At 41.9% G+C, this 27088-nt stretch overlaps 1 protein-coding gene across 1 annotated transcript in view; it reads left to right on the forward strand.

Annotated features, from left to right (window-relative positions):
- Positions 1-27088, forward strand: part of ADAMTSL3 (ADAMTS like 3) — a 279550-nt gene that overhangs the window by 242181 nt on the left and 10281 nt on the right. The window contains exons 22-27 of the mRNA XM_084642460.1: positions 3875-4002; positions 4310-4438; positions 20202-20384; positions 21062-21181; positions 22510-22722; positions 26344-26533. Of these exons, the coding sequence (XP_084498586.1) occupies positions 3875-4002; positions 4310-4438; positions 20202-20384; positions 21062-21181; positions 22510-22722; positions 26344-26533 (963 nt within the window). The remainder of the gene's footprint in view (positions 1-3874; positions 4003-4309; positions 4439-20201; positions 20385-21061; positions 21182-22509; positions 22723-26343; positions 26534-27088) is intronic.

Below are 27088 nucleotides of genomic sequence, written 5' to 3' on the forward strand. Positions count from 1 at the left end.
ACACTTATAAAGTTTGTGGATGATACCAAGCTGGGAGAGGTTGCAAGTGCTTTGGAGGATAGGATTAAAATTCAAAATGATCTAGACCAGTGGTTCTCAAACTTTTGTACTGGTGACGCCTTTCACATAGCAAGCCTCTGAGTGCGACCCCCCCTTATACATTAAAAACACTTTTAAAATATATTTAACACCATTATAAATGCGGGAGACAAAGTGGGGTTTGGGGTGGAGGCTGACAGCTCATGACCCCCCCCCACGTAATAACCTCATGACCCCCTGAGGGGTCCCGACCTCCAGTTTAAGAACCCCTGATCTAGACAAACTGGAGAAATGGTCTGAAGTAAATAGGATGAAATTCAATAAGGACAAATGCAAAGCACTCCACTCAGGCAGCAATGATCAGTTGCACACATACAAAATGGGAAATGCCTGCCTAGGAAGGAGTACTGCAGAAAGGGATCTGGGGGTCATTGTGTAACACTGTTGCAAAAAAAAAAAAGCAAACATCATTTTGGGATGTATTAGCAGGAGTGTTGTGAGCAAGACCTGAGCAGTAATTCTTCCGCCTCAGCTGGAGGATTGTGTCCAGTTCTGGGTGCCACATTTCAGGAAAGATGTGCACAAATTGGAGAAAGTCCAGAGAACAGCAACAAAAATGATTAAAGGTCTAAAAAAACATGACCTCTGAGGGAAGATTGGGAAAATTGGGTTGGTTTAGTCTGGAGAAGAGAAGACAACATAACAGTTTTCAAGTACATATAAAGTTGTTACAAAGGAGAAGGGAGAAAAATTGTTCTTCTTAATCTCTGATAGGACAAGAAGCAGTGGGCTTAAATTGCAGCAAGAGGTAAACCAACTGAACAGCAGGAAAAACGTCCTGTCAGGGTAGTTAAGCGCTGGAATAAATTGCCTAGGGAGGCTGTGGAATCGCCGTCATTAGAGATTTTTAGGAGCAGGTTACACAAACACCTGTCAGGGATGGTCTAGATCAGCGGTTCTGAAACTGGGGCTGCTGCTTGTTCAGGGAAAGTCCCTGGCAGACTGGGCCAGTTTGTTTACCTGCTGCGTCCGCAGGTTCGGCCAATCGCGGCTCCCACTGGCCACGGTTCGCCGCTCCAGGCCAATTGGGGCTGCAGGAAGGGTGGCCAGCACATCCCTTGGCCTGCGCCGCTTCCCGCAGCCCCCATTGGCCTGGAGCAGCGAACTGTGGCCAGCGGGAGCCGCGATCGGCCGAACCTGCGGACGCAGCAGGTAAACAAACTGGCCCAGCCCGCCAAGGGCTTTCCCTGAACAAGCAGCGGCCCTAGTTTCAGAACCACTGGTCTAGATAATACTTATTCCTGCCATGAGTGCAGGGGACTGAACTAGATGATCTCTTGTGGTCCCTTCCAGTCCTATGATTCTATACCAGATAGGGGGATCACTTTAAAAGTTCCTTCCAGTTCTAGAGATATTACCAATTCTCATATTATTCACCATTTTATGTACAGGAAACATCTCTGAAAATTTTACTTTTTCTAAAACTAGAATGAACTAGAATGAACTTTTAGATGTGCCCACTGTGCATAATTTGTACAACACAATATTGTTTTAGAAAGAAACCACAAATTCTTGTGAATTTTTTTGATCCTTCATTACCTACAGATCTTTCTATTAAAGATAATGGAATGTCAAAATTTATATTTTAAAATTTATATTACAACCACAGTTTGGAAATATATTTGGAGAAAAGTTATCATATTATCAGATATTTGTTCAGTTTTGAGCAAATACTTTTACTCCACTGCTGGGAATTGAGAAACTCACCGGATAACATTAACATTAGCTTCATGGTTTAGCCTGCTGGAATTTTAACTAGCCTTTCAGTAATGAAGGAATTATTCTGAAATGATAAAAGGCATTTTTGGACATTTCTCAACATACTTAACTGATTAACCCAATTGCCAAGAAAAATATAGTTCTGCAGGGCTATCAGTTAAAGCAGGGATGCCAAAAATAAGATTTTTTTTTTAAGAATGAAAATGTTTTTGGAGCATGATGCTCCTGCCAATTATTCTTTAGTTTGTGGGGCATTTGTAATTTCCCATTTATTTGTTGCAACTGATGTTTTCATTTTTAGTACGTTTTGATGTTATGTAAGTATTTTTTTATTTCTAACGTCTACAATTATAAACTGCACTTTCTAATGTAGAGATCCTTACCATTTGAGGGTTTCACTAGCAACTGGGTCTCCATTCCCTTCTTTTTTGTTTAAAGATAAATTATATCTATAGCTATATATTTAGAAATGTATGAGACAAATACTAATGTCTCTGCAAAATATGTTGTAGGTATGCGTGCTGTGCTATACAAGTATTAATTTGCCCCAGGGGTGGGGGAAAGCCAGGTTTTGTCCCATACATGAAGCAGGACTTCATTTTTAACACGCTTTTGTGTTTCACCACATAATATAGCTTCATTTTTGTATGTTTAGCCAATCAAGTAGGATGTCAGATCGACAATGTATGTATGCATTGGTGCACACTGTAGCTGAAGTTACTAAGTGCTGGGAAATCCAACAAGGGGAAAAAAGTATAAATACACCAGGTTGGCATTCTCAGAATCTTCCCACATGGTTTTGGGTCACATACCTTGCCACTGAGATACTAGGAAAGGGGTTCAGATGGAAAACAGTATTTTGTGGAAAGACTGCAGCTTTATTGCTAATGGGAAAAAATAATTAAACTATATCAATACACAAAGTCAGGTAACCCTTAAAATTGTAAATCCTTGATCCTTATTTCCTCCCCCTGCTGAGAACCCAAGGTCCCACCATGTGCCAGGACTCAGACTTTCCGTAAGTCATACCCCAGCCACCTTGCCCGTGGTGTTCCCAACCCTGCTGGTCTGAGGTGACAAGCGCACTATGCTCCAGGGCAGGGGTGGCCAACCTGAGGCTCCGGAGCCACGTGCGGCTCTTCAGAGGTTAATCTGCGGCTCCTTGTCTAGGCACCGACTCCGGGGCTGGAGCTACAGGCGCCAACTTTCCAATGTGCCGGGGGGGGCTCACGGCTCAACCCCTGGCTCTGCCACAGGCCCTGCCCCCACTCCACCCCTTCCCGCCCCCTCCCCTGAGCCTGCTGTGCCCTCGCTCCTCTCCCCCCAGAGCCTCCTGCACGCCACAAAACAGCTGATTGGGAGGTGGGGGAGGGAGGGGGAGGCACTGATCAGCGGGGCTGCCGGTGGGTGGGAGGCACTGGGAGGGGAACTGATGGGGGGCTGCTGACCTATTATTGTAGCTCTCTGGCAACGTACATTGGTAAATTCTGGCTCCTTCTCAGGCTCAGGTTGGCCACCCCTGCTCTAGAGGGCTGTTCATGGGGCATACAGTATTTTTTTCTAAAAATTGCTCATAATTTTTTATTATTGTCCCACAGAAACATGTTCATTTCAGGTCCAATCCTGCTCCTTCCTCTGTGGGTATGGGGGGGGGGGTCTCTTGGCAGCAGAAGCAGGGTTGTTCTGCTGCACAGTGAAGAGGAAGGGTTTGGTGAGGACATGCAGATGCTGTCCATCTCCTGCATGGCACAGACTGCAACTCTCCATTGCTGTTTGAGAGGAGAGGATGAGTTGGAGGAGCCATCTCTGCACATATCGTTCAGTGCTTCTCCTTGCTACCAGAAAGAGGGCACACTGCAGGCATGGAGGCTGCTCTCCTCGTTGGATTAGGGTAGCTTCTACAGGGCAGTTCTGCTTCTGTTCTGTATCCTTGATGGGAAGATTCTCTCTCCTATATTCTTGAAGGGAGACTTGGTTTGCAGCTGAGATATGTGAGCTGGGCATGGGATTTGTTCCTACATGAATAAACCTCTTTTTCCCCTTAAACATTCTTCAGAGTGGTTTTGGATGTCACTGGAAAAGTACAGATTCTCAGTCCTACCCGAAAGGAACTTGGCGTGTATGGATGCATGGTGGTCAATGACTTTGGTTCTGACATGGAAACTTCTTTGCTGTTGTATGCAGGTAATGTTGATCATGGCATCTGTAGTATCGTGAGTGTCATTTCTTTGTTTAGCACTAACACCCATCCTCCAGTCCCAAATCTGGATTGAGTTTGACTGAATTAGTAACTAGAAATAAGGATTTCTGATCGCTGTTAAATTGTATTTCAACTAAAGCCACAACAGCCATGAGCTAAGTTAGCTGATCCACCCTACTATCTGTATGTTTCTTTTCAAACTTAATTCTGCTTAAATGATCATTTTGAATACAAGATCTATAAAGCACATAAAACTTAAATAAATATAATTCCTTTCCTTTTCTTTTGAAGAGGCTCCTGTCATTTTGTCCCCTGGAATAAATGTCACAAAGCTGGAAGTTAGTAATCTCTCTGTAACTGTTGGAGGTGTGATAGTGGGAAGAATTGGAGCAAACATTACAATTGACTGTCCCGTGACAGGTAAGCAAGAACACCAGTGGAGTTCCTTGTTGTGTTGGAATTAGAAGCTCACCTGGAGTCTCGAAAAAAGTTACCAGTAGCAGCAGAATGTTATTCCTTTTTACTAGGCACGTCAACCTTGGTCACTCTATTTCATCTCTCTATTTCTTTTCTCCAGACAGACAGACAGACAGACACACACAGAGTCTCTCTCGCTCTGAAAATTTTTTTCCGTGAAATGGTCTGTGATCCACCGCGGTACTTAAGGACCACAAAACTGATGCCCATCTTCAGTACTGGCTCCACAGCTAGCTGAGTTGCTCATCAGAAAATTTGCTGCACCCTTTTGGTCTCTTGCCCTCGTAGGAAATGCTCATGTGTCTCGGCCGTATAGAACTGCAAATAAAATCTCCCGTCTCACCTTCACAGAACTTTAAACTTGATGGTAAAATAAGTTTGTCTATTACAACTAGCATTTTGCAGCTGCAGGAAAGAAACAAAGAGGATGAGGCTCATTAGATGCCAAGTCACAAAAGTCTATAGGCTTCTTTAGGTCAACACCTCTGAGCAGCACTTACAGTGAGTAGACGCTACATATATTAAGTAATTCTGTGTCTCATCTTATTTTCTTGATCTCAGTTTGTGCAGGCAAGGTAGATATTTTACCTGTTAATCTCTTCATCACTGTGCTTTAAACTGATCACCTTAAAAGTTAATTCACCGTAACAATAGTATCCTGCCAATTATTTTCATAAAATATGCGTCAACATTTCGTGTCTTGTTTAATCAAGAACATGCATTTGGAAACAATGAGAGTTACAACTAATTGAAAATAAATTGTTAGACAAGTCAGTGTGCCATTTCCATTTTTATTGTTTTTGGGAAACTGTATTTGCAGTTGTCCAGAAGAAAGATGTTGATATTAGACCAAAATAGTGATAGAAATATATGAACATGAATAGTTCTGCAAATAGCTTTAAATAATGGTGGTGCCAGACAGACGGATATTGGGCCATATGGCCCCACTATTCGCATCAAAGCTATAGCTTTGGGGAAGTAATATTTTTCAGCTATACTTTGGCAACTTTTTGTACAACTGACCTACATCTCAGAGTCAGCAGAATTTAAGCCACACTGTTAGTATTAATTTTTTTAGGACGGGTGAGCATTTAGTAATCTAAATATCAATTAATATTCACACATGGGACTTTTGATTTCCACACACTTTGGAGTTGTGTAGGTTAGTGGGGCAGGCTTTAGTTGTTATGCTAAAACTGACACCGCTGTTGACTTAAAAATGATTCATCTTATTGCTTTATTTCCTGTAATTGCTGAGGAAGTAGAAGTTATTTGTGAATTATACATGTAGCTTGCACTTTTTAAAACTTCCATCAAATTAATAGCAGAAAAATTAACTTAGAAAATGAGGTAAGGACACATTAATCAAAAATAGTGCACCACTGAATTGCGCCAGGAGTAGAGAGCTAAATAGCCTTATTAATCTGTTTTATTAAAAGAGAGGGGAAGAAACCTGCCAGAGTTTGCTTTGTAGCAAAAATGAGAACTTTTGTTAAGACTATTAGTAACACAATGTTTACAGATTTCTTCAAACCCTGGTGAAAATGCAGGACACTTTAGGGATTGATCTCTGAAAAAGTGCACTGGAAATGAATTGACTGTCTCTGTACTCTGTAAGGCAGTGGTTCTCAAACTGTGATCCGAGGTCCATTCAGGTGGTCCGTGGATACTTCCCTCTGAGGTGCGCACCTGGGCGGCCGCACACGAGAGAATGAACAGCCACGCTCCTAATGAGTAGAGCCGCGCTGGCGTAGCTCCACTAATTAGGTGCCTGGACCCTGGAGAAGAAGGTGAGGTGGTGGCCTTGGGGGGAATAGGGGTAGGTGGGAGGGGGCAGTGGGGTGAGAAAAGGTGGTGGGGGGAATTTGGGACCTGCAGGGCTGCGGCGGCCAGAGAAATAGATGACTTTCCCCAGCTCCAGGGCTGCTGGAGAGAGATGGCCCTCCTTCCGAGCCTCAGCTCTGTGGCAGGGGAGACACGCCCCCCCCTCCTTCCCAGTTCCAGCTCGGGGGCTGCTGCAGCCAGGGAGAGAGGGCACATCCATCACATTAGAAAGGCTACTGATTTTAAAATATGAGTTGTGTGCTTTTATTTGTAGAACAAACAAACGTTTATTATTAAGGTTTTTTTTATTTATATAGCGCTTTTATCCAAAGCACTTTACAATAGTTAGCTAACGGTACAGACAACATTTGGAAAGATCATTAAGCGGTCCACCGAGACGCTCAGCAATTTTCAAGTGGTCCCCAAAAGAAATATGTGGCACATATTACATAATATGAACCACTGCTATAAGGACAGCATATTTAAAACCGGATCCTCCAGACACTTATGCATACGCATAACTTTGCTTATGTAAGTAGTCCTGTAAAGGGGCTAGGCCAGGGCTCGACCCTCTCCAGGGCAGCGGGGAGCCACACCAGCTTGCTACACACCATTGACTTTGGCGGGGACTTTGTCTGGCCACCAGAGTCTCCCTCAGCAGCCCTTGCAGTAACTGGAAGGAGCACTGTAGGCTCGGGCCCTGGGTCAGGGCGGGGCCCCAAACAGTCAGTAGCTCAGGCCTTCTGGCAGGGGCTGAACAAATAGCCCAATGTTAGCAGGCCAGGCCCTGGGTGAGGGCAGGGCAACAAACAGTCAATAGCTCAGGCACTCAGGCAGGGGCTGAGCAGCACAGCATGTATGAGTTGGCCCAGGCCTCCAAGGACCTGGAAGAGGGGGAGACTGCCACCCACGAGTTGCGTGGCAGGGGGGACACAGGCCCACCCACTGCACTGCATCCGAGCACGGCAAACGACCCACTGCTGGGTCAGTGGGGATCCTGACTGCAACACACTGACATGGGTTCTGGCAGAGTTACAGCCAGACTAGGGTCAGCTGTCCCTGGGCTACTTCCTAGCGCCCCTCCTTCTGGTACCTGGATCACAGCGGCATTCTCCGGGGGGTCCAGCACCAGGGGTTCCTCAGGGTAGTGGACAAGCGGCAGGCCTGGCAAGTCCCCTGGAGAGCGGGCGCAGGGCAGGTCCGGCCAGTCTTGGCGTGGACCTGGGGCCGTGGGGTTTTCCCAGTCGCGGGCTAGGCTGGCTACGTCTGGCCTCCCCAGCGGCTGGTCCTCTAGTGAGCTCTGAGGGCCCCCCTATATACTTCCAGGCCACGTCTTTCTACTTCCGAGTCACCACCTGTCCCTCTAAGGGTTGGGCTCAGAGATTCCTGGCTCTGCCCACTTTGGTGTCTGGAGGGGCTTGACCCTTTCCGTGGCGGCGGGGAGCCACACCGCCTCGCTACAAGTCCCCATGTGGATTACATCATGTGCTTAAAGTTGAGCATGCTCTAAGTGCTATGTAGAATAGGGGCCTAGCTGAGGAATAAGCAATTTTTGGCTAAAGTTGCAGTTTCCAAACTGCTTAGTCCATATATGTAGGAAAAGGAAATAGTGTACTATGTTACGTTATTGGCCTTATCTTTTATATCCTATTTGTGAATGGTTCACCTGAAGCTCAAGTAGTAAATAAAACATATCCAATACTTTTGATAAAATCATGGCTTTGCTTTTCATGTAGAATCTTCATAGTTTCATGATTGCAAGTGGACTGCAATCCAGGAGACCTGGGTTCCATTCCTGATTCTGCCATTGACTTGCTGTGTAACTAACTTGTGTCTGAGTTACTTCACCTGCAAACAGGAAATGTCGATATATTCCCATATTTGCAAAGTGATTTTGAGACTTTAGGATGAAAAGTGATAAGCACATGTTGTTGTTATTGTTACTTTTGTATTTATTTATTCATTCATCCCTTAGGAAATTCATTGGAATGAGTATCCAACATATCTGATATCAAATGTAGGTCTGTAGGATTTATGGGTTTACACATTCTTTCTCCTCATCATCAGTACCTACAGATAATGTTGATTAGAAGGTAGGCTTCTTCTTTTAGTGTCCAGGAGACCCTGATTAGACCTGGAGGAGTTTTTCCCCCACTATCCTTTCTCGTAAGTAGGCAAAAGGAAGGATACAGCTGCAATGTCTAACTTCTTTTCTTTGAATGACAGCCTGCCTGTTTTTGCACATTAAGTATTACCAGACAAGGCTCAGTAAGGCATGCTGAGGTGGGCTCAGCAAGGCCCTATCCTGCAGACTTATTCATGCAGCTGTCCCGTTGATGTTGAGCTACTATGGTTGCCTGTGGGCCATTTAGATGCTTGCCATGCCACAAAAAAGGATGTATTTAGAGAGGACCACAAGGTGTCTGTCTGTGTGTGCACTATGGCATATTTTATGTAGTGCCATGTTCTTGGCAGAATTTTTAAATGCCTACGCAATTTCTTGGCTTTGGTGTTTTTAAAGTTGAACCAAATTCTACTTTCAGTTACAGCTGTGCAATCCAGGGGTTTCTCTCTGGGAAATTCTTTACATACTGTACTTTTGCACTCCGTCTCACTGTACACACACTTCCCTCTCTCTTGCCATGTGGATGTGCATGTAGCAATTTTCTTATGGCAACATAGAGAAAATATTAGTGATGGATCCGTACAAAAATGACACCTTAGTGGTTCATGCAACAGAACACTGTTTCACAGTGCAGAATTTCTGGGACTAGGAGCAGCCTGCCACGCAAACTGGCAAAGAGTATGCTGAGAGCTGCAGATGTGAGGACTGGGGGATGGATGAACTTTCTAGCATCCCCTAGTGGCCAGCTAGTGGCTGTACAGTATACTCTGTAATTGAATTACTCTTGACCAACAAGCCTACAAAAATAATGCCTCTGAACAGAATGCTTTGGGATGCTAGGTTTATTAGCCTGTGTTACATGGAGCAATTTAAGTATCTGTTAACATCATCAAACAAAAAGGTTTAATATTATGTATATGTGCCTCATATTTTTTCCTGTCTCACTGTTTCATTAATTTGATTTTCTCTCTCTCCAAAAGACTTTCTCTCATGCTCTAATCATCAGTTTCAAATTACAAAAATGGAGATATGTGGTGTAAAGCATATACTCTAATAAGTAACAGACCATCATGGCAAGGGCTAAGAAAGTTATTTCTACTGATTTGCTGAAGCTAAGAGTATAGATTTCTATTTTCCTTTCAATTTATAATAAAAATATTTTCCCACTAATTGTAATAAACTCACTTTTATAGGTCCCACACCACGTATGTTAGGAGATATTTACAGCATTCTGGAAAGATTTATATTGCACTGTTACAGCCAGCTACTTTTCAATCAACATATATGGTGTAAATATCAATAGCACTTGCTCCAAATTGTGCCTGGATAACATTTATTGTATTTGCAGAAAGGATCTTTTGTGATTATTACACAAACTAAACTAAACCTGTCAGACTCTATTTGTTCTAAAAGGCTGAAAGTTCTAAGCTGAAGTAAAATGGGGGAGTGGGAAATGGACAAATATGTATAAACTGTGCATCGTGTGCCACCTTCTGGTGAGAAAATAGAAAGGAAAACTGCTGAGTATTAAGTGGTATAGATTACACACATTTTATTAAAAAAAAGGAATACTTGTGGCACCGTAGAGACTAACCAATTTATTTGAGCATGAGCTTTCGTGAGCTACAGCTCACTTCATCGGATGCATACCGTGGAAACTGCATCCGATGAAGTGAGCTGTAGCTCACAAAAGCTCATGCTCAAATAAATTGGTTAGTCTCTAAGGTGCCACAAGTCCTCCTTTTCTTTTTGCGAATACAGACTAACACGGCTGTTACTCTGAAACACATTTTATTGCACCTCTGAACTTATTTCGTATTGGAAGCTTCTCAGAGAGGGGACCGCATTTTAATCCATATTTTGTATAGCGCTGAACGTACTTTTGCTGCTCTACATATAGTAATGTACTGTTAAAATCCATTAATGATACAAACATTATTGAAACATATTGAACCTCTGTGTTAGCTTGTTAGAAGTTCTTGTTTACACACATTAAACAAATATGAACCAGTTATATACCATGAGTATCAGATAAGCAATTTTACACAATTGAAATCGTTGCAGATGAAACCAACAATTTGATCTTCCATCTTTCGTTTTCATTTAGCTACACTATTCCAAATGTGCCTTTGATGTTGTCATTCTATCCTTTATATTTTATTTTTCACTTCAGAAAAATCGGGGCAGGGGATGAGAAGACTATAACAGTAAAATCTCTGGGTTTATGAATCATTTATGTTGTTTAGCTTCCTTTTTGTGCTTCTAAATGCAAATTAATAGTGGGTTTCAAAAGTCTGTCAAGGGAAGCACTATAGTATTTTGTAAAAAGTATCAAATATAGTAGTAGGAATACAGAACAAAATGTTCCTATTCCTAACTAGCTTAATGAAGGGAAAGTGTCTTAATCTTATCTCTCTGTCCTTTATATGGACTGATTGTAAAATGTTACCTGTTCACATCGTTGTTTTTTTTCTTTTTTGTGCCCCCTCCACCACCTCATTTGCCTCAACTCCCTTCAGCAGACAACACACTCCAGTCAAGGAAACTTTCTGGCATGTTTCTCTTTCCCAAATCTTTATATTTACTTCCCTTTGTGACCATAGATATATTGGTCATTAGTGATTAAGAAGCAGACTAGCCTCTCCTGCTGAAAAATCCACTGGAGGGCACAAGGGAATGAAAAGTCAGTGAGATTTTGACATGGAGATTGCAGTAATTATTCTGCAGTAGGAGTGGGAGGGGGCTGGGAAGGGGAATTCCCCTCCCCCACTAGCACTACCTCCACAAAGAATGGCTAAGCGTTACAAACCCAGAACACACAGATCCCCAGAAATGTGCCTGGATCTTGGTGGATGCCCAGATAGTCCATTTGGCTTTATGCTGACTCCTGGACACCTGTGGCTCACCAGTCCCCTCCACTTCCTGTGGACAGGATGCCTCCTGCGACCATTGCCATTGGAGCCTCCCTAAAAAAAGGCCTGGGGAAATTATTCCATGACATTGAGGGGTTCTCCATCCTGAGGCTGCATTACCTTTTTAAGACAAAAGAAACATGAATTGAGGCAATGTTAATCTTGGTCAGAGAGGAGGCCTGGTGAGGAACAATTACACTTTAGAAACTAAAGGCCATTGATGTGGACACAAAGGCAAAATGAGGCCAGACAAATGCATGAACTGAAGCGGCAGCCTGCAACTTTCATTAAACTTTAACTCGGGAGGGGTGCTACTCGCCCGTCACCAATATTTTCCAATACCAGGCATTTAACTGGTTCCAGTGTGTGGGTTACAGGGCTCCTTAACATATAACCTGTAACTGGTGCCAGGTTTACAGGGCTCCTAAACATATAACCTATAATGTGGGGTGGCTCTCCTCAGCCGACCGACAGGACCCAGCTCTCCCTTAATCCTAGCATCCTTCCCCATGCAAGGGGGACAGAGAGTGCAGCACAGTGGGGACCTTGGCCTGTGAAAGCTGCAAGGTCTCACTCTTTCACATGAGCCCAAGGTCCATCACTGAAACTTCAGGTGTTTTATCTCTGGGATCCATTCATTTTATACTCTTAACCGCACTGGAAACCGGCCGCAAGTTGCGACGAATAAACAGCACTACTTTAGTACCTCAGTTAGGCACTAAGCACGTTCCTACTTAACCCATAGTGGCTTGTAGGTGCTACGAGGAAGGCAAAACACCTCCTTGGTCCTTTGCCATTTCCCCCAGGGGAGAGAAAATTCCTACTGATTCCCTAATCACACAATTGGCTCAACCCATAGCATCTGTCAGGCCAGGTTCCCATTCCTAGTTCAGGTGGATAGAGTGAGCTGCTGGAACGGAGCTGAAAGAAGCTCCACATGACCGCTTCACTGGGCTGAATCCTGAGGCCAGGAGAATGCTGACCCATCAGCACCCCTGTCTTCCAGCTGGCCAATTGTTGCCAGAGACTCCCAGAGGAAGGAGCTATTTATTGACCCTTGGCAAGTGTCTTCCTTCCTTGCTACCGAGATTCTCACCCTTTCACCACATGCAACAACAATTTTCCCTCCACATTGATGCATGTGGGTGGCATTTTTCCCTGTAGTTTTTGCTCAGGCAAAACTCTCTGAAGTCAAGGGTATGTTGCAGGATTGCAAGTGTTCGGTTCCACCAAAATGTTTGTCAGTGGGATTACTTGCACTAGCAGCTCACAGGTGTAGAAGCAAGATAATCCAACAATTGTCTGAATTACTGTTGCTGTGATTACTTTGGTTTGTAGGGACACAGTCAGACATTATGAATTCTTATATTGTCCCTTAGAAATAGGTCATGATTTTCAAAAATAATGCTAGGCTCCTAAATCAATATTTAGGTGTCTGAATAAGTGACCTGACTTAAAAGCTGAGCACTAAGCAGCCCCCATTGACTTCAGAAGGAGCTAATGAGAACTTAGCACTTTTGAAAGTGGGTCCACTTATTTGGATGCCTAAATAGGGATTTACAGCCTTGTTTTAAGCACCTATTTTTAAAAATCTTGGCCTTAAATTTCGGTAGATGGAGCACAGATTGAGTTCTCCTTGAGTGGCAGCTAGAGAACCAAAGGGCGGACCAGATTCTACTCCTTCTGAAGTCAGTGTTAGCTTGCAGTGAACTTCAATAGAATCAATTAATGGGTCCATAGAAGGTTTGTGACCCAGCATTGCTCACTATGAGATAATTCAGGTGAGTAAAGAAGGATTTAAGTCACTTCTGCTAGAGAGAAGAATTTTTTAAATGAGCTCAAAAAGTTTATCAGAAATAAAAGTTTGACTGCTGTAGATATGTTTGTAGGATAAGCAATATTCAGGTGACTTTCATGGAGTAAGTTACTGAGCCATGGTATTTTCCTCTTAAAGACATGCTAGCTTAGCTTCTTAAGTAAACTTTTGGAAAAAGAAAGTGTTCAGCAATAAGTGATTTGTGCCAGCACAATTCTGCCTTGCTCTTGAATGGGAAATACAGTATACTTTATGAGACTCCACATGGCTGGGGGAAAAAGTTCTTAAGAAATATCTAATGTTTTAGAGTAATCATTTAGTAGGCCAAGATTTTTATAGTGTGTAATAATTCATAGGGCTTTCAAGGTTGGAGGAAATTTGTTTTTGAACACTGAATATTTTAAGGATACCCTATAGTGCAGATTTTTTTTAAAAGTCTTGTTTCACAGTCCCTCCAGAGCTGAAATATTTTTCCATAATATTTGCTGTTCCAAGGCCACTCATTGTAGGAAATAACTTTCTTTTTCCTCCATGGAACATTGAGTGTTTTAGAGCTGCTCTGGTGCTGGTGGAAAGTAACCTCTGTTTGATGTCAGAGAAATAGATTAAACTTTAAAATTGGTTTTATAGCTCCTTAGGTCTATAGCACACAGTTTTGACATCAGAGGGTTTAGATCCATTGCAGGATTAAAATTCTGATTTTTAGAGTTGTAAAGATTATTTTAAAACCTAATCAGGCCTCAGTTCAGGAAAGCATCTCTGTTCAGGAAGGGCAGTAATGCACATGCTGAACTTTTAGCATGTGCTTAATTCCTTTCCCTAATAGGGATGGATTTAATCATGTGTTTAGGTGGTTTCTTCAATTGAAGCCATAGGGTATGATGACAAAACTCCCATTGACATCAGTGGGAACTGGACTGTGCCCAGAGTTTCAGAACCTTCTGATTGTTTGGGGAAGGTTAGACACCCATGGGTTTGTTCCTCAGTTGCACTGATCCCAGGGAGGGTGACTGCTACCTTTCTGCCTCCCTTAATTCTTGGTTTATCTGACAGTCAAACCTGCCCTCAGCATAAGTTAAAGCAGTCACAGGGCCGTGGATTCAAAAAGATAGCAAAATAGCCTGGGGTAGCGTCGTTGGTGACTCAGGTTAGCTGCACAAATATGTACCCAACGGGTCCAGGCAAGTTTGCGCTCAGGTGGCTAGCCTGAGCTCCAACCCTTGCGACTCCCAGCTGCATGGCTATTTTTAGCATGCTAGCTTGAGCAGAACTAGCATGTCTGTCTGCTCGAGCTGCAAAGCACGCTTCCATCTGCAGTGCAGACATACCGTACGCTAAGGACACTTTACACCAGAGGTGAGCAAACTATGGCCCGCAGGCCACATCCGGCCCGCGGGACCTTCCTGTCCGGCCCCTGAGCTCCTGGCCGGGGAGGCTAGCCCCCAGCCCCTCCTCTGCTGGCACCCATCTGTCGCCGCTGCATGGGCAACTCTCTGGCCCACCGCTCCTACTGGGCAGCGCGGGGAGCGCAGCTGGCTGCAGTGGGACTGCGATCTCCTGCTGCTCTGAACAGCACAGTAAGGGGGCGGGGAGCAGGGGGGTTGGGTAAGGGGGCGGAGGGTCCCGGGGGGCAGTCAGGGAGCAGGGGGCGGTTGGATGGGCTGCAGGTTCTGGGGGGGCAGTCAGGGGATGGGGAACAGGGAGGGTTGGGAGGGGAGTCCCGGGGGGTCTGTCAGGGGGCGCGGGTGTGGATAGAGGTCGGGGGGGTGGTCAGGGGACAGGGAGCAGGGGGGGTGGGATCCCGGGGGGCAGTTAGGGGCAGAGGGTCCCAGGAGAGGGCAGTCAGGGGACAAGGAGCAGAGGGCATTCGATAGGGGGTGGGAGTCCTGGGTGGGCTGTCAGGAGGCGGGGGTGTGGATAGGGGTCGGGGCAATCAGGGGACAGGGAGGAGGGGGGTTGGATGGGTTTGGGGTTCTGAGGGGGGCAGTCAGGGGGTGGAAAGTGGGAGGGGGCGTATAGGAGGCGGGGGCCAGGCTGTTTGGGGAGGCACAGCCTTCCCTACCTGGCCCTCCATACAGTTTTGCAACCCTGGTGTGGCCCTCAGGCCAAAAAGTTTGCCCACCCCTGCTTCACACCATTCTGGGAATGTAAAGGGGCCCTAAACGGGAGTAAATATAATTTATGCTTTTTTGAAGGCCGAGTTAATGGCCCTTTGTGAAAATGAGAATCAGATCCACAGGGTGAAATTCACTCCTGTGCAGAGGGCTAGGTACTGCTTAAGTCCTACTTAAGCAAATAGGATTACATAACATTTTGGCTTCTGTTCAATTTGTCACTGCTAAGAGGGAAAACCTCCACATAGTCCTATTACTAGTTTGGCAAAGAAACCTTCTTAATATTTATAATAACTTTTAAAGCTTATTTACATGAGCTTTTAAAGGGTAAAACACAAGCCTTAACTATTCTTTCTAGGAAAGGCAGCTCTTGATTTCTATGCCATGCTGTGTACCACATCCTGAGTATGTGAACAATCCTCTGGGCAGCTGATTCATTGCTTCTTAAAGTAGTACTGTAAGAGCCCTGTCACGGGAGGAATGGGAGAAATCAGTATGCCTTGCCCCACTGTTCACAAGACCTGATGATAGTTCGTTCGTTATGCAGCACAAAAGCAAAAATAAAAGTAATATCTCAGCGCATTCGTATTAAATATGGTGTAGTTTTTGAAGTCAAATTAGAGGGAAGCTACATAATGAAAGGCTAATCAACAAAAGTGTAAAAATGAGGTTTGAATTGGCTCTGGCACTGTGTGTAATCTTGAGAGAAAGGGTTGTATTTAAGGCACTGTTGAATGTAGGCTACATGCAAAAGGTAAATGCACTTCTAAAAATAGTTTTTCGAGAGTATTTTCCAAAAGTCAGAGTTTCTACTGATAGGAATTTGAGAAATCACAGTGTGTGCAAGAACTCAGTGTCTTGAGTGAGAGGCAGGGCAGAAATAGATCTGTCACTGGAAGCATGAACATACAGATAAACTGAAGGGGTGCAAAACAGCTTACAATGTGCATGCTTCCATACCCAAGAGCAAAGAGTGGCCAGGGGACACTATGAGAAAGTAAAGGAGCAGTTCAAAGGGTTGCTTTATATTTTTCTTTTGTTTCTTTAATCCATTTGTAGGATGCATATCTCCAGACCTGAAAGCATCATACAATAAAAACCAATTTCTGGACAGACTGCTTCATGTCTCTGGATACACATCTCATAAGGCACAGCCTGGAAAGCTTTGTGCCATCCTTATGCTTCCCAGATTCTGGGCTGCACCAAGGAATGGAGTATGGGGCTGCTCTAATTTACAGCAATCTGACTTTGCAGCCTATGGGCTGCTCTGAATGGTGGAGCACAGCAGCATACACTGGCCCCGCACTGCCCTGCCCTGCTCCATGTCCTCTATGGCCTCTGGTCACCGCCAGAATAGTATGACAGAGACATAGCAGGATTTGGAAACTAGAGCCTGGGCTCCAGCCTGAGCCCAGAAGCCTACATAGCAATGAAACAGTCTCACAGCCTGAGCCCTGTGAGCCCGAGTTGGCTGGCACAGGCCAGCCGCGGGTTTTTCTTTGCTGTGTAGATATACCCTAAGGCAGTGATTCTCAACCTATTTACCACTGTAGGCTGCGTATGCAGCTCTCTATGTGTTATTGTGGGCCACATCCACACACTATATCGACTACCTGTATGGCCCCGAGGATGTCTTATGGGCCATAGCTGTGTGTTGTGTAATGCAGGTGCTGCCACTCAATGTTTAAAAGAACGAGAAAGACAGCCCAAGGGCAAATCCATCCACCCTTAACCAAATAGCCCAGTAGCCCTCAGCCCCACTCACAGAAGGATCATTTTTCAGTTAATAAGAAGATTGGGGGAAACGAAAAAAGAATATTAAATGCAAAAACTAGGGGAGGAGCCCCAGAATGGCCTCAAGGAGGCCAACTGAACTAAATGTAATATAAACAAACTCTGTATCAGAGGTAAGCTTAATTATTATCAATTTCCAGATAAAAACACAACATGCACGCAAGTATCATTCAGTAATTTAAGGTAAAATACATTGCAGTTATCTGCAAAACAAATATTATCATCCTAGGAAATTCAGAGCTAAGGTTAACCTTAAAAGAAATCCAAACATATTGAGGCATGGAAATGAGCAGTAAAGGAATTCAAACAACCTCAGCTCTGCACTGTAGTGATACGATTTAATAACCATACAATCATGATTAATTCATAATAGTGTTCGTTGTCCCAGATTAGATTACATTTTTAAAGACGTTAGATTTTCTTCATATTTTTCCCCTCATGGTGACATTACGGAGCAGATTTAAGGATAATTGTGCATTTCTGTTGGGGGTAAACTGCAAAACAGCCACATGAAGCTTTGTTTACTCCTTAGCCCCATCCTCCTTGTCAGGGGCAGGGTCTGAAAAATCAGCGCTTCAATCTTTATTCGCTTGAGGAACTCGGCACATCTCCCAGCATGGGCAGTACTGCTTGCTAGTTTTCACCGGGCAGAAATTCACAGAGGCCGTTGAAGCAGAAAGAAGGATTATTTACTAATAATTCCAGTTGATTTACAAAGGGGGTGTGACAGGTGGTGGGGTTTGGGACCTGCTGGAAGAGGCAGGACTGTTCTTCAGACTCCTTGTTTATTTTGGAGCCCAGGTCGGGGGAGCTCACTTGCTCCAGTACAGGCCCAAAAAAGGCTTAGATGTTGTGGCCTGGGCTCTGAAATCTACTCCCCTCCCTAGGCTTCAAAGCCCATGTCACAACAAATCCACAGCTATTTTTAGCACGGTAGCCCAAGCCCTGGCAGCCCAAGTCTGTTAACCTGGCTCTGAGACTTGCTGCCACAGGCTACCACTCTCTATGTAGATGTACCCAACGAGAGTTGGAAAGAACGAGGAGCAGGGTCAGAGCGACCTCACAGGGAGAAACCATAGAAACAAGACTACCTTGTAAGAAAGCTTAGACTGCACTTTGTGGTTTATATTTTATTTAAATTAAGAATACAGATAAACCTAGGAATTTGGTATAGTTTGGATGGGGGTGTGTGTGTGTGGGTGGGTGCATGCTGTGTTGAGAGCAATGTCCCATAGGGCTTAGTGAATCAAACAAATAACACTATCTCTGATTTAGACTGGCCCATTGCAGGCCCATTATTATCTGAGAAGGATTTATGTTAGCCAGAAAGTCTGAGTTAATTACAAAAAGGACACTTAAAACAGGAGCTCTTCCTAATCCCAGCAGGATTTCTCAAAATGGTGTAAAACTTCTTCTGGAAAAGTAGAAAGATAACTTCTGATTTTGGACACTTGTGCACTCTACAGACCATAGCTTCTTTTGTGCTGTTTTGTTCAGTGGTACACAATCTTTTGAACCTAAAAACACTTTTACTAGTTGCTAAATTGTCTAGCTTTAATATCTGATAATGTGGTAGAGTGTTTCTGTCTGGTGGCTTTCTAGACAAATTGGTGTGAGGAACATTTTCCTTCAGTGAAATAGCTGAATCCAAAAAATATATCTGGTTTCTATTAAACTGGAGGAAAAATGTGAGGTGTGCATTGAAAGTACTAAGCCAGTGATTGAATTGTTAAAGTTCTTCTTAAGGGCCATTCCACATCATGAAGACATAATCTGTAAAGCAATACCACACAATGATCTGTGAAGAAAGGGGGCTGAATTAGCATTCAATATGGTTAATATTTCCAAATGTCCCACATAATCAGGTAGGTCCACCCATTATAGATCCTTAAATGGCCAATGATAAGTGTTTTTAGGCAAGAAAACACTGTGCAGAAGACAATTTAGCTTCTTCATATGCATCATGCTTAGTGCCCCTCTCGGGTTGGCCATTGTGCCAGATATGACCGAATGATTCAGTGTGATTTCACTGGACCTTTGGGACTTCAGAAGAATACCCCTGATCCAGCAGCAGGCATGAAGAGCCAGCAACAAAGTGCTTTTAATGTGCTGGAATTAATGGCTTGCAAAATTTCCATTTAAAGGCAGATGTTTGGGGATAGGAGAAACTTTAGAAAGCATCCAGTATTGATAATGCTATTTGATTGACAAACATCACTCCTTTAAACGAAAAAAAATTCATAGTTTGACAGTTGGGATGTCAAGTATCAGACAAGAGTGAATTCTTGGAAGTTAATGGTTATAATAGGAAAGATGACAGAATTTTAATTAAAAAGCAACTAGAATACAGTTAGCCTTCTGCAGCACAACAAATAAGAATGTTAATGATTGAGGTTCTATGTCAGACTGTTCCCCTCTCTATCCCTTCACATGCTGCTGATATAAATAATCTCTGCAGCTCTTGTCATATGGAACAGCCTTCTTGTATTCTTGGTACACATTGACCCCATCTATTCTCAAATCTCATGTGCAAATATGTGTATATTTCACCCCAGGTGTATATTATGCCTCTTAATTACTCTCTCTTTCTCTGCTTTTGTTTTTAAAATGTTGTAACTTTATTTTATCCTGTGATTTGTTCTGGGATGTAGTTTGTATAAAGAATGCTATTCAAAATAAGGACCTGATCCTGCAAACCTTTACATGAGTTGTCCTTATTCATGTGAGCAGTCTCATGTCATCCAGTGGGAATAATCACTTGAACATTGGTATAGAGCTTAGGCCCTTAAATTGTAATATATTACTTTCTAAGGATTCACAATCATTTGTAAAGCCGTTCTGTTAGCATCCCCCAGAGTGCTTAACCTTTCATCGCTGCTCTGTGCTGAAGTACTACTAGAACTGAGTATGATAAATGAGAACTAGCCATTTGAGGATATTTTGTTGTGAATGCAAAAATGTGCTTATTTTGTTAAAACTGTTGTTGTTTTAGATTGCGCTGTCTGAAAAATGACATTAGAACTCAAGGCACTTAGATACTACAGTGAAGGGCAGCAGTGCAAAAGATAAAACCCAAGATTTATATAAGGTAATCAGCATTTTTATTATTTGCCTTTTTAAGGTGTTCCCCAACCGAAAGTAACATGGCTTAAGAAGAATGAATCCCTACGAAACAATTCTTTCTTGCTTTTGAATGGGTCCTTATTTCTGCAGAATGTTTCATTTGAAAATGCAGGAACATATACTTGCACAGCAACCAGTGCTCTTGGAAAAGCAGTAGCCACATCTGTCCTTTACTTATTTGGTAAGTGTTAAATCATAGTTCATCATTCATAAGCAATGACAAACCATTGTGGTTATAAAGTGTTGTTCTTAGAATGTATAGGGATGTGTTTGGAGAAATATTTAATCCTGACATGGGTTATTGACAGATTGACCATGTTTTTAGCAGTTATTCTGGCATTAATGTGAAAAAAGAAGGTACTATACTGACAGGCATATAATTTCATCCATATTATGCAACCTCTACCAGGCAGAGCAGATTTTTAAGAGATTTCTTTTTATTATTTTAACAATTTGTCATATTTCCATCAGAAGGAACCAAACAGTTGACCTGACTCCACTGAGAGGGTTTTTAAAAATTGCTTTATATGAATGTCTGATAATGAAATGATAAATGGCATTGTCATGAGAAACAATAAACAAGGCCAAAGTTTTGCTAAATCTTTTATTACAGTGGAAGGATAACAAGGTTGTTCTGTTAAAAGATGAAATTTTGAAAGAGAGTCAGTTACAAATGTTACTCTGAAAAGCCTCCAAAAGAAAGAGAGATGTTCCGGTGCATTAATGTACAAGATGATGGTCCTAAAGAGTTCCAAAATACTGTAATTCTTCCTTTTCCTAAATAGAACATTGGACAATTTGATCAAAATCATCCTTGTAAATATTTTTTATCAAGTATTATAATGCATTGTTTTCCAGAACAAAAGTTTCCAGAGACTAACACTGTATCAACAAAAGGTAGCAGGAGGAAGCGTGTCATGATGGCATCTGGAATTGGTACAAATATTAGTGTGATACGTGGTGACCTGCTAAGGATAGGTATGTTGCCTTGGCTTCATTCTTGTTAGAAGTAAAAGTTTTGTTAGTAATAATTTTATTAAAATGGAAAGGACATGATTAGATTGGCCCCATCACAAAGACTAAACCCCTAGAAGTATCTATTTTTATCTCTTGAGAAACATCTGCAATCAGGAACTGGAGGATGTCCCGAAACGCTGCCTCATCACCACATTCTACACTGCCCCAACTGTGGTGCATTGTGATGGAAGAAGCCATGGTGCTGTGTTATGGTCCGCAGTGAATTCTCCAACATTATCAAAACTGCTGTTAAAAATTGTACCATCTGACAAACAAAGGCAATAGTAGTTCAGGACTGATTTTTAAAACTTAAAAATATAGAAACAAAACTGGAGGAGGAACAATAAAGATATAACAGACATATAAGTGATTTTATTTTGTTGGTTCTTAGTTGCTCACAACCATCTTGCTATTTAGTGTAGATCCTGCATGTAAATATAGCTGTGCCAATATATCGTGATTGCATGCTAAACCGATGTATTGTTTTCAGCCAAATTTTGTCATTCCTGTTGAAATATTGAGGGTTCTTCCAATTTTCCTATGGGTCATGGTCTTTACTTCTGCCTTGGTTTGTCAGAGCCCTGATTTTTTAGCCATCAGGACATGCTATTTGCTCTCCCAGATTTTTACTGAGGTGGGAGAAAGTAAGAAATGATGGAGTCTAATTTTTATATAAGGAATTTTTCAAAAACTGTTTTTAAAATGGTAACTCTCCGTATCATAGGGTCTATCTAAATGAATCATCACTGGACCGAATAGTGAAGTTTTTCTTTGAGCTGCCCTTGAAAACTGTGAGAGATCCACCTGGACTGTAGACTTGATTTTGAGTTCTCCATCTAAACTAATATGTCTGTTTCCATTCTTTTCTGTTTCTATAAAGTGGTATGCAGCAACATTTAAGCCATGTTTAAACATGGTTCACAGTCTTGGAGTGAAATCCTGACTCCGTCAAAGTCAATGGGAGTTTTACCATTGACTTAAATGGGATCAGGGTTTCACCGATGGTTCGTAAAGAACATAATAAACTCTCACTTAAAGTGGAGGGAGAATGTAAATTATTGTGGCAAATATACAAAAGATCCTCCACTTTAGCTTATGTGGAAGATAGCTCACCTGGGAGCACTTGAGACTAGTTTTGCCTTACCTCAGACTTTTGTAAATTAATACATACCCCTCTTTTTACTTATACTGCGGGAAGCTTCCACACACCCGTGCACAAATAGAAAACACAGATATCACAATATATACATTAAACTTAGAAAAAATACTAAAATTCCATTTATTTCTAGGTTGTCCAGTGCATCCTAATCACAGAAACACGATTCGTTGGTTCTTCAGGAATCGTCCGGTTGAGGAAGTTGAAGACTTGGTATATAGAGCCTTGGTTGGGGGACGTATCCTAGAGGTGAACACTGTGTCTGGTCAATTTGCTGGACAATACAGATGTCACACTTCAGCTAGTGTAAAGCCATTGTCTGTTTGGGTAAATGTCAAGAAGGAAGGTTTGTTGAAAGTTCTATGACAAATTCTTACCTTTTAATAATATTTCTCCCTAATGTTTTGAGAATTGTATTGCTCTATTGCCTGTTTTTATATATAAAGTATTAAGCCCCCAGTTCTGTAAACACTAATGTTTATACTCAACTTTATCTATGTGAGTAGTCCCATTTCAATCAGTTAAAGTTAAGCAGGTGCATACATGTTTGCAGGATCAAGGCCTTGAATTTGATGTGAATGCTTATTTTATTAATTTATTTTATAGTATGTCATCAAAAAGCTAAGATAATGCTGCTCAATTCAGTGACTTGATATGTTACACAGATATTAAATCAGGCCAATCATACACAAACTTCTGCTTCAACAGGCCATATATATTATCATCTTGATAGTACTATCTGACTAGCAAAATTGTTTTGCGGATAAAGATTGTAAATATTAGATGATTTAGAATGTGTATGAAAAGATATTAATTAGAATATTAACATTTCATTGGTAATATGATGTTAAATCTATTCCAGGGGTTTCCCTTAAATTTACCAGTTTGCCTTTAATACATAGATAGGGTAACCTCAGTACTGGCTGTATTACTATACTACTCTGTATTTACTGTAGGTCATACCTGGAAAATACTGAAGATACCAAGGCAGTGTTAAATTTTAAGCTATTTTAAATTTTTAAGAGTAACCAGTAAGGCCCTGATCCTGCATTGTGATATGTGCATGTACAGAGCCCCATTAGCTTCATTTAGCTACAGAGCATAGGAATGGGGCCTGAGAGAGAGAGGGTGTTAAAGAGCTACCTTACATACGTGCTTACAGGAGAGTAGACCCCATCTGCAAACACTTTATTGTGAAGTTCATAAGTCTTCAATGTGCCCTATAATTCATTCATATTGAATAATAAATAATAAGAGTAGGGAGTGTGATTTGGAAAAGCACCTAAGAAAGCTATGTACCCAAGTCCCATTGAAAGTTTGGGAGTTAGGCACCTGCCTCCCTTTTAGACATTTTTGAAATTCTCACCCAATAACTCAATAACAGGAGAATTCTAAAGGGATTTTAAAAGCAAATGTTTTTGAAAATTGGAATCAGTTATTTATCATATATCTCATGTACAAGGCCTTTCATTTTCAGTTTTTACTGATTTTTTTTAACCAAAACCCCCCCAGGGTTTACAAAAGATATTATGGATTTTTTTTACCAATTTTCACCTGAATTTTGGACCACTCAAGAACATGAGAATACTGATTATGTTAAAAAAAAATCCAGTACATTACATTAGGTAGAGGTATGTGTATATGTAGGCGTATGTATGCATATGTCAGTGCTCAGCTCCTCAAAAAAAGAAGGGTAGGAACTCGCCAGAGCCGGCTCCCTGCTCCAGAAGGGAAGATGGTGACTTGGTAACCTAAGCAGTTCAAGTAATTCTGGGCTGCCATCTCTCCTTCTGGAGTGAGCCTGAAAGCAGAAGAGGTGGAGAAGGCAGTGTGAGATGGCACCCTGGCCTCCTCCACCTCTTCTGCTTCTAGGCCTGCTCTGGAAAGAGAGATGGCAGGTCAATTATCTGGGCTGCACAGGTTACCAGTTGCCATCTCTCCCTCTGGGAATCCCTGGGGTCCATACAGGTTACCAAGCAGCCATCTCTCATGCTGGAGTGGGAAGCTGGGTTGGAAGTACTCTTACTTTTCTCCATTTGTTGCTGTTTTGTTGTCCTCCTATCCCCTAATAATTCTGATATTTATGTAGAAAACTGTGACGTTCATTTTTTGCACTGATTTTCACCTGTTTTTAAATTTTTATTATAAGCATTGATAAATTCCTGAGGAATTTTAAACAACATAAAAATCAGAAATAAAGGGCCTTGCTCATATTTTACGGATAGCAATATGATTTGGCTTACTGTTTATGGACAAAAGATCAACAGAAGATATAATGTGTGATCCTGCAATCCTTTACTTCGATAAGCAGGAGTAGTCCAATGACTGCCACTAGACTGTGTGTGTGAATGAGGACTACTTTAGTATGTAAGTGCTTGCAGGATCAGAGCCAGAGTTATCTGACTACAGTGTAGTGATTTTACTAGAAATGTATCCGTGGTCAAAATATGGCCTATTGATGACAAATCTGAAATTAAAAGTAAAGCTAAGTATTAATTTATTAAAACTATTAGAAAACATTACATGTGAGGGTCATATCCTGCCCTCAGTCCATGAGTGTGTATGTTATTGAAGCTAGTGGAGTTCTGCGTATAGACCTAGTTAAGTATATGGCATCTGGTGTCTTTTGTCTGCCTGCATTTTGTTTGTTTACCAATACATTTCATATTCATATTGGTCAGTATTTTTACTGGGGATTTTTTTTCAGTCATGAGCTTTGATTTTGAGAATTGCACATGTGGATGGTTCATCATTTATGTATCCAAACCTTTTTGAAAATGTGAGGACTTCATTGGTGGTTTTTGTACAGTAGACATACTGAGGGCACTGCTGCACAGTGGCATCATAGTTAAACAAACAATACAAAAAGAAAAGAAGTACTTATGGCACCTTAGAGACTAACCAATTTATTTGAGCATGAGCTTTCGTGAGCTACAGCACTTCATCGGATGTAGCTGTAGCTCACGAAAGCTCATGCTCAAATAAATTGGTTAGTCTCTAAGGTGCCACAAGTCCTCCTTTTCTTTGTGCGAATACCGACTAACACGGCTGTTACTCTGAAACAAACAATACAGTTTCTCCATCACTGTTCAGCCAGTAAATTTAACCATTTCTGCTTTGAAAAAAGCCCTTTGGTATTATTTTAAGAAACCCAGAAGTAATTAGGAAACACTGAAAAACAATGAGTTAAAGAATTCAGTATGTGCTGTTGGACTGAGGCTGTGGATACAGCTGGTAGCTATCAATTATTCTTGGTTATTACAGAAAAATCTGACTCCTTCTGTAATCATATAAAAATCTGTCAGCATTGCATAGTACTTCATCTTTTACCAAGTGTCAAAAAACGGGGGGGGGGGGGGGGGGAGAGTGTGTGGAAAGGAACTCATTTGGAATTGTGATCAAACATAAGGGCTATAATTGTTGGAGATGACCAGTCTTTAATATAGTGGGTTCTTTTTTCAAAAAAAAAAAATCCTTTTTCATCTTGCCATATGCTTTAGTGGCTAATTATTTATGCATTAGGTGCATTTTCTGTAGTTTATACCAGGCAAGATTCTCTTAAATCTTGAAATTATGCAAGGGGTCTGGAGTATTGATAAGCTCTATACAGAATTGGCTCTTTACAGAACAGCAAGAAACATGGAGAGCATTATTTACCATTTCCTTTTTTAATGCTCACTATATAAAGAATGCTATGAAAGCCTTTAAAGAGATTCATCAGTTCCTACTGTGAGCAAATTCTGTCCTTCTGCACACACACTGATCCTATTGACTTCCTTGGGAGGTTCATGTGCATACCTGATGGCAGAATTTGACCTTACATGTTAGACAGGAACTAAGATTTTTTCCACAATGAGCATGGCGGCTTCTGTCTCATGGAAACTGCTGTAGCATAAACACAGTTGTTACACAGTTACTATCTATAATGGTTTCTCTCACTAATTTTCATTTGCATTTCTTCTCCTAGTGACAGACTATAAATGGGAATATGCTGAGTGGAGGCCTTGCTCTGCTACCTGTGGGAATTCAGGAACCCACTTCAGAAGGCTGCAGTGTGTGAATTCCGAAGACCAAAAAGTGAATGAATCATTATGTGAAGACCGTCAGAAGCCAGTGGTTAGTTATCAGTCCTGCAACATACATGACTGCCCTGCCAGGTAAACCCCTTCGTGTTGTGTTTCAATCTCTATTAATACTTCCTTTTAAAATATGTACATGAACCCCTGAAATTGTTTCCATGTGTTCTACTGTGACTCTGAAATATTCTAGCTTTTGTGCAGTGATGAGTCCTAAGGCAAGGGAGATGTGAAGACCCGCCATCAGCAATTATAGGAATACTAATTCTTTTAGAGACGGGGCAGCATTCAGTCAGAATTTTAAGCAACTTGATATCAGAACAGCATGGTTCAGAGCTCTAAATTTCAAAATATCTACCAAAGGGGTCATCCTGAAGTCATTTTTAACACCAAAGTAGACTCTCAAGATGGAACAGTTCATATTTGTGGATTAGATGGTAAACTCCTTGTAAAACATACTTGCTAAGGAAGTGTTAATGGTAATCAATCAAACAGCTAAAATATTGATATACTTGCATATTACTTTTAGATAGAGATCTAGTTTGGCCATGCATCCTGTCCTAGATAGACTTGAGGCCTTCCCAAAATTCCTGACAGTTTCCGAGTGGAGTGGGGACATCCCCAGGGCTGGCTAAT

The sequence above is a fragment of the Lepidochelys olivacea genome, assembly GCF_965140295.1.
Source record: "Lepidochelys olivacea isolate rLepOli2 genome assembly, chromosome: 10".
NCBI lineage: Eukaryota > Metazoa > Chordata > Testudines > Cheloniidae > Lepidochelys > Lepidochelys olivacea.